Here is a 14562-nt window from a genome sequence, read left to right on the forward strand (position 1 = left end):
AAGCTAGTGAATCAAAATGAAGTTTTAATTTTGTTTTGGATAGTCTATTGATACTGAAGGCTATATCACGTTAACTGTTTCCATGGACCGACCCACGGACTTACTTGACAGAACAAAGCATAAAAGCTAGCCTTATTATAAAAACCATCAAAAACAATATACCCTAATACTGTTTAACGTATTCGCTAACGACTATCGACACACACTTAGTACAGTCCGCCCGTATTTCGTGATCATCTATCACGCGTGTCACCTTTATAATTGCTGTTAATTTTACCAGCGGGAGGTTTTATTATGTATAAATATTTTATTATAGATAATTGTACTAATTGATTGATTTCAAGGGATATATGGTTTATTAATTATAGATATGCACAGAGACAGTGTTCAGTATACGTGGTAATTGTAGGTTCGATTTTCACTCAGGAAATTAATTATTTTCATATATTTTCTCTGGTAGGTATAAACAAAGGGAAGGGTCTCGAAAATTAGATGGAAAATGGGGAACTGAGTGTTTAAACACCAGGTTCCCTCTGTCTTACGTGGTTTATGCGGGATACAACGTGAAATTAATAAATACCTATTTAGGTTAATTAATATTAAAGTAATATATAATCTATATCACAAAACCCCATATAAATGCGTAACATCAAAGGCCAAATAAATTGTACGGTAAATTGTTCGTATTATTTCACTGTCGGGCTCATTAGTGTTTGTGTAGTCAAGGTACAGCTCCAGGCGGTATCAGGGTGGCATAAGTTACAGGAGGTGGATTAGTTATTACTTATTAGTAATAATTAGTTTTTGTATAGGAAAATTCTATATTTATTTATTGTGAGCAGTGATTGGAAGAAGTTAGGTTTCTGGTTCTGTATTTCGAAAAACACTAGAACAGTTTTAGGATATTTTCATTGATTGTATGTCAGTCCGGAATCGGTATTCAGTTCAGGCCTTGTTTCTCAGGAACGCGTGAACGTGTTATGATGAGAATAATATTAAATATTCTTGTTGTATATGTATATCTACACATATAACAAAATTGTAACTGGAAGATACCTATATTAGAAAAACTGTTGTTCTTTTTTAATTTTTCTGTTTGTTTATGCGTTTGTTGCTAGGAACAGCCTAACCGAATTAAATGAAGTTTTCACTATTCTAATTTGACAAACTTCACAATATTCGGTCACTTAAACAGCGAATATCGTACAAGCTTTTGCAGAATAATCCAGATAGGCTCAGAGGCAGCATCCGGCCGATTTAGTAATGGAATTAGACGGATTTAACGTGACTGTTTGAAATCGATATATAGTTTCCTCCTGTTTTTGTAGTTAAATGTCAGAAATAAATAAAAGCTGATTTTCACGCTGTATCCCGCACACAGCAGAGTAGGCAGAGAACCTAGTGTTAACATACTCTGTAACACGATGTGTGTACCTACTACAATTTATAAGATTATTATAACATAAGTCCATACAAATGAAATAATTTATTTTCATATTTTAATTGCTATGTACATTGTACATATACCATGAAACTATATGTATACTCTCTTCAATAGAAGAGAAGTTCGAGTGCAGCCAAGAGATTTGTCAATGCTGTGTGCGGCGTCGGTTTGACAGCGACAACTATTAACTCGAGCCTGGATCTAGATATAGGTACGCTATAGAACCTAGAAATTTATTAAACTTAAATAGAGAAGAAAAGAAAATATCAGTAACTTAGTTTTTGGAAGCCTAAATGTATAAAGAATGTCATAAACATACAAAAATAATTACGACATGGATTTGAACATAATATCTTATCTACATCTTTTTTTCCACTTTAAAGCATCTTTAAAATAGCTTACAGCTATTAATAACAAAATAAAATAAATTCTTCAACTCTAACTATTAATTAATAAGATTAACATCAAACCCAATGACAGTAACATCGATAATGACACGAGTCCCCTTGGCTCATCCATCACGTGCTGGGGCATCTCATTATTAACAAAAATCCGCGTCTGCTATGAAATATTGACATTAACGTATTATAATTAAGACTTACGAGGGGTGGATTGTAATTAATATTATATATTTTAAATTTAAGGGCGGTAGACGTAGTGGAAAAACGTTTGACTGTGAGAGTAATGGTTGTGGGTTCGATTCTCACTGGGGAGAATTATATTTTATTAGATTGGCTTGGATTTGGCTAAGGCTAGTGTGAGGACATTCCGCTAACCATTTCCTGTCTAATTTTTGAGGCATTATATCTTTTCAGGTGCGGCACAGTTGCCTTTGCTCTGTAACCAGGCAACCAAAATAATTAATTAACCCAAATGTGAATTGAACCCATAACCATCGTGTTTAATGCGTGATGAGGTACCGGTGCGTGGTGCGTGGTAGCTTTCAGCAAGAATAATCTCTGTCAAAACAAAGCTTCGTCTACCAAAGACAGAAAATAAATAATAATTTGCCCCAAGAGGAAATCGAACCACCAACAAGCATCATCAGTAGTGACATTAAATGAGCGGAAAGAGGAAACCAGTAACATAAGCCTTTATATTTTCCGTACAAAACTAAACAAGAAATAAATAGAAGAATAAAAAACAAACATAAAATAAATATAAGACAAACATAATTTGTATCAGATTCTCTTTAAACATTTTTAGTTTAGAAAATATGTTGAGATTTACGAGCTAATGAAGTCGTTGCGAAGTAGTTTATTATTCGATAGCCGATAAAGTAATAGCTGCTCTCAAAAGAATTATGTTATATTTTCGCACAACACAAGCTAGTGTCTAGAATATAATTTGATATTTTGAAGGCATCGAGGCGCAGTGGGTGATTGGTCACAAACATCACCGGTTCATTTAGCCAACTAAAGGATGGTCTTGTTGTGATGTAGCGAGTACGATTCTCATAAAGGGAAATAAACTATTTTCTTTTACTTATTCTGGAAAGAGCAAGAAAGATGTTGAATTCAGGCAGAAACTGAAGAATGAAGTTACTTGACATTAGGGTTTATTTATCTACTCTGCTATACAAGAGCGTGAACCTAGAACTTGAATCGTGTGGAATTTCCAACATCATATTTTTTACTATATTATATTTTGTATTAGCTATACGCTGTATTCCGCACATATCAGAGTAAGTAGAGGGAACCTGGGAGAATCTAGTATTAAAACACTCTGTTCCTGTTAAGATACTTTCGTTCCTTACTTTTCGCTGAATTCTGCCGGCATTGCGCGTTGAGTAGCGGAACTCAACGCCGCGCTTTGCCTGAAAATTTTAATTATTTTATATTCTCGAAAGCTAATTGAACCCAAAACTTGTCGCAGTTACAGTCGCACGCCTGTGTTCCTATTGGCCTTATTGTCTTCAATAATCATAAATTTTCAATACACAAAAATATTAAACCCAACCAAATCCAAGAAATTAAATTAACCCACCAATTCCAACAACAAAACAATAGATTGACTAAACCAAGAACAATTTCTCTTCGTGAACGAATACTAAGAATAGTTTCAATTTCCCAAAAAAAACGGTAACAAAAGGCAATTGAGACTACGCGCGTCACGGGCGCGCCTGCAAACACGGCCCGACATGATTTATGAGATACCCTCCAAATCGACGACAAATTGTGGATAAGTGCGGTTCGAGGGTAGTTATAGCTTTCTGATCGAAATATGTGTGTTTACTTTGGCGATATACTATTTTGTAATATGACTATTCTGCACTAGCGACATGCCCGCGGTTTCGTTCGAAATTATACAAAATTTTTACATAAATTGTAGCCTATGTGTTATTCTGATATATAAGATATATTACTGTAAAGTTTTATGTAAATCTGTAAGGAAGGATTTGTGTGAAAGTGGAACAAACATCAATCGATCCTAACAAACTTTCCCAGGTATAATATTAGTACTATAGGATGCAAAGCTTTGCTTTTGTATTAACGAGTTTTTTGTATTATAAGTTTTGTTTATTTAATTAGAGAAAATATATTAATATATTTTTTTAAATTTTCTTATAAAAATATCACAATTATTGTGCGGGAAAATATCAGTAGGTATATCTTCCATTTTTTCACAGTTAGCATTCTATTCAAACTTTACTAACTAAACATTCAACTTCTCAACTTAATCCAATAACTCTTAATTTTCCTTGTTTTAAATATCCATAAAATTTATAGCTTTCATGATATATTAAGCAGAAGTTGAGATAAGTTGACCCTAATTCATCCCAAGGCAAAGATTCCCCGCGAAACGCAGAAAAACATTGGAATTACCTTTGCCAACTTTCCAGAACTCTCGAAGACACCGCGTAAATCCTTCGTCTCTTATTACGGTATATTTAAAACGAGTTCATTTTTGGGAACATTTTGATCATATAATTATAAAAGTTTTCAAATGTTTCCCTTTAACAGTTCTACAAAATGCTGTATTTAGACAAAATTGTTTGATGTTAATAACGAAAAAGTTTTCCGACACTGAGTAAATAATAATTCTGAAACGACACAAAGGTTAATTGAAAAGTGCCTTAAATGAAATGAAATTAAATAAAATGAAAAGAAAACCGAATCAGAACAGAAACTAGAACAAACAATATAACATTAATCAAATAGCCTAAGGGTTGATGAAATTACAAGGGCAAAAAGCGGATGAAAGCTGAATAGGTGCTCCGGTAGAAGCATGAAGCGAAAAAAACTATGTCCGAAGGCAGTAATAACGTCAGAAAAGACTTTTTCTGGGTATTTTCATCGTTTGAGCAACGCTTCAGGCAAGAACTCCATGTAACTAATTAAAAGTTTTCGACAGATTTCAGTTGGCGAATTAATATAACGTGCCTTTAAGCGGATAGTTAAGCTGTTTGCACTAATTTGAATTATATTCCAACAAGTTTTGGCGTAATAATATTTTGTCGTTCGTTTGTTATAATTTAATATTGTAACTAGATTCAAACTATTAATGATTTGACAGGAACGACGCAGAGGTTGTTGTGAAAGTTTTATTTTAGTTTCACGCATGTTACAGGGTAGATGTCTAAGGTCAGTGTTCAACACTTTTAAGACAATAATACTTAGTGTTGAGTTGGAGAACTCAAGCCGCTTTTTGGCTTGTTGTGCATGAAGGTCGCGTTTACGATTAGCCGCTGTGCCGCTGCGCTATCTTACTCCAAAATAATAAAATGCTCATAATATTGTTGCTTCATATGATTCGCGTTTCTTTACTACAGATGACAGATTATTTTGGACCATCATCACAAATATTTTCATCATCAATAAATTTATAAAGGCTTGATGCCTTTAAAAAATATCGTCTTCATGAAAATATAATGAGCAAACCAAGAAATTAGTAAATACTAAATAATATTATCTAACATCCTTTATATTTACTTCTCAGGAATCTCAAAGTAAATCTGCATAGTGAAAAACTGGGTCAAACCAGGACGGACAAATGGTTGCACCACAATGAAATATCGATGGTTTGGGAGAGTCGATTTGGGAGATTAGGGGAGCTGACAATAGGCTTGCAGATCCGATAAAGGGAAGGGTTGAACGGCTGGTGCATATGTTTTCTTAAATATATAGCTATGGGTTCAGCTTTGGGTTTGGATTTTGTTCGAATAAGGACAAAATGGAAGAGTGAAAATTCTTTTTTGGAAAATAGATGACTTGGTTTCTATTTTTTTGATTGAGAGTATAATATTCAGAAAAAATGTGGGAAAATAATAACGAAATGAATGACATAAAATAGGGAAAAGTTCATCCAGAATTGTCTCTTACAACTTCTCGTCAAAATATGTAATAACATAAGGAAGAACAAAAAAAAACAAAATAAAGTTACATTTGTGTCTTCGATATCATTTTACTATATTTACATACAACTATAATTTGTATATTGTTATAACAGTTACGCTTATATTATTTTCTTATTCCTAGCAGCACTTTTTTAAGCTTCACCCTATAGGGTGAAGGGACGTGATATACATGACAAAAATTATATATCACAAACACCTGCATCTAAAGAAGAGAAAGGAGTGCCTCCACACTACCCTTCAACTTGAAGCTAAACAAAAGTAAATCTTACCGTAACAGCTTAATATCCCAAAGTGCCAGCACTTCAGGGGGTCGTGACGCACACAGCGCTAGACGTGGCCCGCACGCGTGCAGCCTCACAGGTCCAGCCTTGATGCCGGTGGTGGAAGGTGCTGAGATGATAACCGCTGCGAATTCCTTGCTGCTGCCTAGGTTGTGTTGTACCTGGAAATTTAAAGATACATGAGTTGGTACTTCACCTTTATAGAAACCATATAAAACTTGGAAAACGTATCTGAGAACCTAACGTTAAGATACTCCGTTCCAATTAAGACACTTTCGTTACTTTCTTCCCTCAGAATCTTGAAGCGGCTTCAACTGCGCTTTAGGTACCTTGTTACCAAAGCGAGGAAATGAAAATATTAAACATATCATTCCAAGTTGGCTGACGACTTGACGACTAGACTTCTTTTACAATTAATTAAGGCACAAATGATTTATCAATTGAATGTCTGCAGCATTTAATCCACACTCTTAATAGTACTAAGAGTGGAATGGAGACCCATTCTCAACATAAGTGTAGATTAGTTTTCCAGCTACCATTTATTTGAAATGATAAAACTAATTGGGATTAATTTGCTCTCATAAAGGCGGATTACTCTTAAGTAGTATCGCTCAGGATATCGATTGGAGTCGACGATAATTATCCTACATTCTGAACTAAAACACATTAACCTTGATGTCTTGATAGGAGTATACATATATGATGAGGAAAGCGTAAATCTATTTTGTCTGAGGTTGTTGTGGCGCAGTGGACAGCGATTGACTGTAAGGGCGATGGTTATAGGTTCGATTCCAATCTCGAGGAGTTATTATGTTTAAATTAGTATTACACTCTGGTCTGCAAAGCGCGGCGTTAAACGCCGCGCTTACTAGAGCGAGAAAATGAAAATAGTTGTCCCTCGAATAAGAATCGTACTCACAACCGTTGCGTTACACGCTTTACGGTACTGTACCATATTATTAAAAATCTAATTTAATAAAAAAAATTACCTTAACTCTCCACTGTATTAAAATCTCTCTTGTATCAAACGCGAGCACAGGCACTACGTCTTCGCACAGAATGGCCAAAGTGTTTGATTCCTTGTCGAGAGTGAAGCCGGACTCGAACCCGAGATACTGTTGTAGAGACAGCGACGCTTTAGTTTGACCGTTCTTTTGACGTTCCTTTAGATCCTTATATAGCTGCAGGTGAACGCAATCTGTGGACAAAGAACATAAAATATTAAATTGTGAATAAACATAAAATATTAAATTGTGAAATTATTTTTATAGTAATTGTATGAGGCCAGTCGTGATGCAGAGGCACAGTGTCACTATAAACACGACACGTTGTGCGTTGGATTCCTTGTCGAGTAAATGAGATATTTAATTATTTCATTTCTTCGCCCTGTATTGCGGGCCTCTACAAGGCAAAGCGCGGCGTTGAATTCCTCCCCTCAACACTCAATCCCTCCAGAATTTGGCGGGAAATAAGGAACATAGTGTTTTAACAGAGTGTTCCCTATGCCTACCCTGCTGTGTGCGGGATACAGCGTGAAGCGGATATTTTCAGTTCTAGATTTAAACACTATTTAAAGTTCAGTATTTTCTTTACCCTTTTTTCATAAATAATTTCTTTTTAAGCATCTTGTACATTTATTAATTAAATTTATTTTAACACTAATAACCGTGAATAAATGCAGCGGTCTTTTTCTATTTAAAAACTTACTATAATCAAGTTGTTTTTAATAGTTTAAAAACGTTTAACTTCGACTAAAATACCGCTATACTAAATATATGTTAACCATATATTCGAAGTATTTATTTAGCTTAAGAAAAACCTAGAACCTAGATTTTAAGCTTTAGAGAAATTCGATGCTTGGACTAATGAGAGTTGCTTAATGATCGTGAACAGACATACTCGTACGTATAACTAGTACCTACTAGTATTTCGTTTTACAGTTTAGGAAAAAGTATTTCTGAGCTTGTTTCACAGTTTTACCGTATATTGCAGAGAAAACCTTTGTTCCCCAATTTTCATCTAATTTTTCGAGATATTAGCACGAGAAGTGGTGGAACTTAACGCCGCGACTTAGTTAACAGAACGGGGTGATGAAAAAAAATTAAATATAATCTCAGCAGTTAGAATGAAACCCATAACTGTCTTCTTTACAGTCAGTATCAAAGAAAGAAAGGTAGGAATAGGAGAAACCTAATAAACTACTTTGTTCGAGGAGAACTATAACTCCTAGTTTTACATATAATGCATGTTGAATAGCGTAACTCTACGCCGAGATTTATCTTATTGATTATTTCAAATTCTATATTAATAGCAAATGGGTTATTATTTATTTAATATCGTAACACAACTCCACTATTTATTAATAATTATTATACATTTTGTAAACAAAGCTGACTGTTCTAACTTTTACTTGTTCAGGTATTTCGCTTCACTTCAATTTAGTTTCGTTTTACCTACATTAATAATTCAGAAGGTACCATGTTTCGCGTTATACGCTTCAAACGAAGACTTTAAATATTAGTAATTGAATTGTTTATTCTATTTTTATTAATAAGGAAAAGAGACTGTACCGAATGACTGTAAGCTTGACGATTGTGGATTCGATTCCTATTCGGGATAATGAATTATTTAATTTTCCTAAAAGCTAAATAAGCCTCGGCGATATTTAAAAACCTAAATATATAAAACTCCTCAGTTACTGAGTGATTGATGACGGACAGTGCACTGCCGAATCTACCGGCGTTAGAATGCGGAAATTTGCTATGTTCTTGCAAGTATACCAAGATAACTCTTCTTGGTGTTCTTATGGGAACGGGAAAAAAGGAGATTTTATGTTTTATATTCGACGGGAGGAAGTTGCAGGCAACAACTAGTATTTATTTCTTTATGATATCATGTGTAAACTTAGTTCAATAAAAACTTATATCAACTGTAATAAAATTTCGTTATGGTCTGATGAATCTTAGCTCAGTTAACTAGAGCAGTTGAAAAAAAAAACAGTTGTTCAAGGAGATTACTTAAAATTTCAATCCATGAGATAATGCAAGATTTCTAAAATATATTTATTTTATAATTATACTAATTTAATTTCTGAGTGGAACTAATTTTAAAGATCATATAAACTTATTTTGGGTCCAGTGTGGCGCTGCATAGTGGTATAGCACCTGATTGTGAACGGAAAGGTAGTGGTTTCGATAACCACTCGGTGAATTATTAAATTATTCCTGTTTTGTTAAACAAAAGAAACAAAAACACTCGATTCCCTCTTTATATCCTACTATGCGGGACATAAAACTGAAAAAAACATAAAATTTTAATTATTTTTACACAAATTTCCTTTCCATAATAAATAAGAAAGTAAATTTAAAAAAAAACCTTACTTATAATTAACAATAATTACATAATAAATATTACAAGGAAATTGTACAAAATTCTAATTTATATTACATCTGATGTCCCGACAGAGTCACGTCGCGCCAATTAGAAAACCGTTCGGAATTAATTTGAAAATGGTCTCGATTTTGATGTAGTGGATGTCATGTGTCCCTTGATTGGGGAATTCAGCGAATTTGAACCTTAGACCTTGAAATTAAAGTTTAAATCGGATTAAAACGTCAGAAGTTAAGAGAAAGATAATAGATAGAGAACATAATGGTCGTTATTGACGTTGTTATTCTAAAATGGACTTTAACTTTTGGAATTAAAGTTGAAAATTGAATAATAAAGAATTGAAGTAATTAGTAAAAGTGTCCTACAAGGAGCGATATTTTTCACAAGAGTCATATTTTCTCAAAATAGTTAACGTAACTGTCTTAATTTCTTTTTTGTTTTAACTTTTGTTTGATGACTGGTACTTGTTTTATCTTTATTTACTTTTATTTATTATTTATTTTTCCTTTTCTATTACTACAGAAAAAGAAAAGGATATGGAAAAGATAAAGGATATTTATTTTTCACTCAGCTCCATTTTTATGGTCTCTCATAGGGTTTTTTATGATGTCACGTATATTTGTATATGAACTACAAAATATAATAATTGCTTACTACTTAGCGTTCATTACTATAATGTGCGTAGAAAATTCGTGACCGAGCACTCGGACCAGCCAAGGATCACCATTGATATCTTATGGGGATATATACATGATGTTGTTAATATGAAATTATATAAATAATATAATGAAAATGAAATGATTGTCAAAAATATGTAACATGAGGCCAGTCAAGAAGGTGAATTCAATTCCTACTCGAGGAAAGGAAGTAACTAATGAAAGTGGGGAGTGGAGTGTCTTAACACTACGCTACCTTTGCCAACTTTGCAATATGTGGGATATATATATAGCGTGAAGCTAAAAAAATAAGGTAATATGTACCATGATACAGTAGATATACCTACTTAGTACTTAGGTATTATGAATGATGATGATGGGCATCAGGTGTCAGTACTATATAATTTGGAAGCTTATAACATTTTTAACATCGTAACTACATAAGGACTAGGACGACGAGCATTGTCTTCTTACCAGAGCAAAGCTATGAAAGTAATTCATTCATCCGAGTGGGATTAGAATCCCCAACCGTCGCCTTTACAGTCCAGGCCTGTAATAGAAAAAAAAAATCTAATTTCTATAATAGAACAGCTGTATAAAGCCCCGTTTGCATCGGGGTCACGATACAGCGTGCTCGTATCGACGGCCCCCGCTATCTGATTGTCCGAACATTACGGAATGACATATGAAATATTTATAAAGCTTTATTTATTTAATATTTTTCTGTCGGACATCTTTTGTGTTTGTTCGTGAATAAACTTATTATTTGATGTGTTCTAGCGAAATGAGCTACGTATTGTTGTAATTTGGTATGTGGATCTGTTTATTTGAATTTTGTGAGTTAAGCATTATGGTATAGTAAGAGCCTTGCATCTTGCTTTTTATCTAGCAGGGTTCTCTTAGTAAAAGGAACCTGGAAACCTAGAGTTAAGACACTCTGCTCCATTAAGGCTCATCCGTTCACCACTTTCCGCGCAAACAAAATTAACGCAAACAGATTATACCATAAAGATCACTTGGTCAAGTCAGAATAAAAATTATAAGAAAATTTATATTACAAACTATGTAAAATAATACTTTGAAATATCGTAAAATTATTTAATGATAAACTAATATTCATAAACCTACCATACTGAGCAATTTCCAATATAAGTACTACTATGAAATTTGAACCCACTATCATAAACATAACAGTGCAACGAGAAATTATAGTTTTTATGTTTTCTAAAGACTCTGACTATAACCTTGATGGGTGTGGATTCGATGTCCACTCAGAGGAATTAATTATTTACATTTCTTCGCTCTGGTAGCAGTATAAAGTGTAGTGTTGAATTCTGCCATTCAACACGTAATATCTCGAAAATTTGATAGTGGGAAATAGAATGTCTTCTCTGCCACTAGGCCAACATGCGGGACACAGCGTGACGCTGAAAAAATATTCTTTAAATATTATAAAAAGATATTTTATTTATCACTCGATTACGATGTTACAAGGAAACCGTACCTGTTGTACGTGTACCTATTAAGAATATCACATTGACAAATGTGAGCTTTTAAAAAGATTATTATTATTTTATTTGAAGGCTAGTCGTGGCGCATAGCGTTGTGGGTTCGATTCCCGCTAGAGGAAATGAAATATTGAATATTATCATTTTATCGCAAATGAACACGCAAAGCCTTTAGATTTCGGCGGAAACAGGGATACAGAAGTGTCTCAATGGGAACGGAGTGTTTTAACATTAGGTTAGCCTGTAGGTATATAGCCTATTCTGCTATATACCTACACGGCGAAGCTAAAAATATTTTGAAATATATATTATTTCAAAATATAATTATAATGTATATTAGCATTTTTGTTCTCGGTAGGTACTTATTGACACTAAAATACACTTTACAAGATTATATATACATTGCGTAGGTTTCAAGTTAACCTCAGGTTCTTGTTTAATTTTGACGTGTGAATTATTTTGTCAAATGTTACACGAACTTGAAGATTAACATGTTTAGACTAGTAGAAATATCCAACTGTCTACATTTCAAAAAAATATTTTCTATTTGTCTCAAGTATATAAAATTATTGCGGGTTCGATTCCCACTCGGGGGTATAAAGTATTTAGTATTTTTAATTTCCAAGACATGTTGAGCGCGGAACTAAACGCCGCCAAAATATTGCATGTTATTCGTAACGTCTATTTAATATATTCCTCTAATAACTTCTATTTCCAATATAAAACCAATATATTTATACTGCCATTTCAGGTATAGCCTAAAATAAATCAAAAGGGGCCTCACACGTGAATGTCACATGCCCCCCGTAGAATGATATGAACCTTTCATAAAATACAATTTAATACTGCGTCGAACGCAGAAATGCCAACATCGCAAACTTTGTACCTACCTATCGCCTTTTTGAGGAAATATACGGAATTTATTTCGATATGATGCGGATTTCGGTAAACGCGACGGTCGTGGGTTCTATTTTTACTCGATCTAATGATTATATGTAGTTTTTTTTTTAATTCACCACGAAGCGTAGCGTTGAGTTACGTAATTCAGTAATGTCTCGAATATACGTTAGAAAGTGAGGAACGGAGTGTCTAAGCACTAGCTTTCATCAGATTTTACTTCTATGTAAGAAAAATGGTGACGCTGCTTTTTAAAAATTTCATATGTAATAAGCGATTTTTCAAGGAATAATTTATTGAATTTGTGTGATAGGGATGATCATAGAAAGAGGAAGATATGAAATAATTGAATTTCCTTACATAAATCAAAAAGTAAGGGACAAGGTAACATATTTTTAAAACTAGATAAAAAAACAAAAATAAATTTAAAAAAGACGTCGCATTTATGAACTAAATTCGCAACCCTATAAAGCTTCATAAAAGGAAACTCTCATAGTACAAATTGTATATTCTCCAAGGAACTCGTATAATACATATGTTCGTATATGAATAAGTAATAACTTCAAAAGAAATGATGACTAAGCTACCGTGATGAACACGCTGGGAATTTGTGTATTCTACAGATAACAGAGAAGGCATCGGGAACCTTATATTAAGAAACTTCCATTCCTCATTTTCCGTTGAACTCTAAAGGCATTGCGTGTTGAGTGGTGGACCTAAACGCCGCGCTTTGCCAACTATTATTAATTATTATTAATACTAAATATACAATTTCCTCTAGTGGGAATCGAACCCACTACCGTGTCGTGTTTACAGTCGCACACAATAGTCATTCTCATTAAGAGTCAAGAGTCTACACACGTATTCTGATGAGAAAACGTTTCCAAATTTACACAAATATTTCATACGGAATTTGTAAGTTCAATGGTCTATTGCGGTAGACATTAAACGTATAATATAACGAATACTAAATACTGGTCAAGCGTAAGTCGACTTTTAATTTGCATGGTTCGGTATTATTACGTAAGGCGTTTTTATAAATAAATATTTATAATATCTTGAATTTCATGATTATAGTCGGAAATATTTGGTATTTGCTGAAAATTTCCGTGATAAAAAATTGTAATGTGAAAAAGCGCGATAGGACCTAATTCTGTATTACAGATTCTACAATAAAGTTTATATTGTAATAAAAGCATATAGCTATAATGAGTACACAACTTATACGATGTATTTAAGAGTAAGAGGTGCGGCTTCAAATCCTGATAAGTAAAATTTGTCAAAAAAAATAAAATAAATACTTTATACCATAATATCTCGTTGAAAACAGCAATAAACGTTAAAAATCGACAACTACAGTTCTAATAGGAACATTTGTAAAGAATTACAAATTGAAGTCTTCGAAAGCTTCAAAGGCTTCCCGCACTGGCGCACAGGCGTCACGTACCACATACTACAGCGCACGTGATATTTTTGCGAATAACCCTAAAATCTTTTTATAATATAGTAAATCCTTTAATATAACGTTTATATGTCGCTTGTCTAATGTGCTCATTATATAATTATGTTATTTTTAATGTTAGTAAGAGTAGTGCTAAGACTCTATTTTTCATTTTCTATCAGTTTTGAACGAATTGCAATTTATTTATGAAGAGATGAAGATATTATGCTGCTAGACAAAATAATTACGATTCGAATTACTACGACGCGATTACTGAGTGATTTTTTTAGGTTTATGTCAGCATAAAGCTGGGATAAAGATCCCACATATAGAAGGCTAGGAAGCTATGGTTAAGACAGTCAGCTTCCTACGCACCGTTGAATTTTGAAGCAGCGCGTTGAGTGGTGGAAAGCTTCGTCAAGTTCGCCTTATTATCGAGGAAATAAAAAAAATCATTCCTCCTAGGAACGAACCCAGAACCGTCGCGCTAACAGTCAGATCTTGTTCCGTTGCGTCATAAAGGTTATTACTATATTATCTTATTACAATATTATCTTATATATGAATATTCCTATTTCGGTCGGATCG

At 33.5% G+C, this 14562-nt stretch overlaps 1 protein-coding gene across 1 annotated transcript in view; it reads right to left on the bottom strand.

The window, feature by feature from the left end:
• The window catches only part of LOC146539261 (uncharacterized), a 117495-nt gene that overhangs the window by 15032 nt on the left and 87901 nt on the right, over positions 1-14562 (bottom strand). The window contains exons 4-5 of the mRNA XM_085186107.1: positions 7072-7280; positions 6071-6243 (exon numbers count right to left, since the gene is read on the bottom strand). Coding sequence (XP_085042233.1) covers positions 6071-6243; positions 7072-7280 — 382 coding nt within the window. The remainder of the gene's footprint in view (positions 1-6070; positions 6244-7071; positions 7281-14562) is intronic.

Source organism: Heliconius melpomene, chromosome 5 (genome assembly GCF_056956725.1).
Source record: "Heliconius melpomene rosina isolate 202511_hmr_F chromosome 5, ASM5695672v1, whole genome shotgun sequence".
NCBI classification, from domain to species: Eukaryota; Metazoa; Arthropoda; class Insecta; order Lepidoptera; family Nymphalidae; genus Heliconius; species Heliconius melpomene.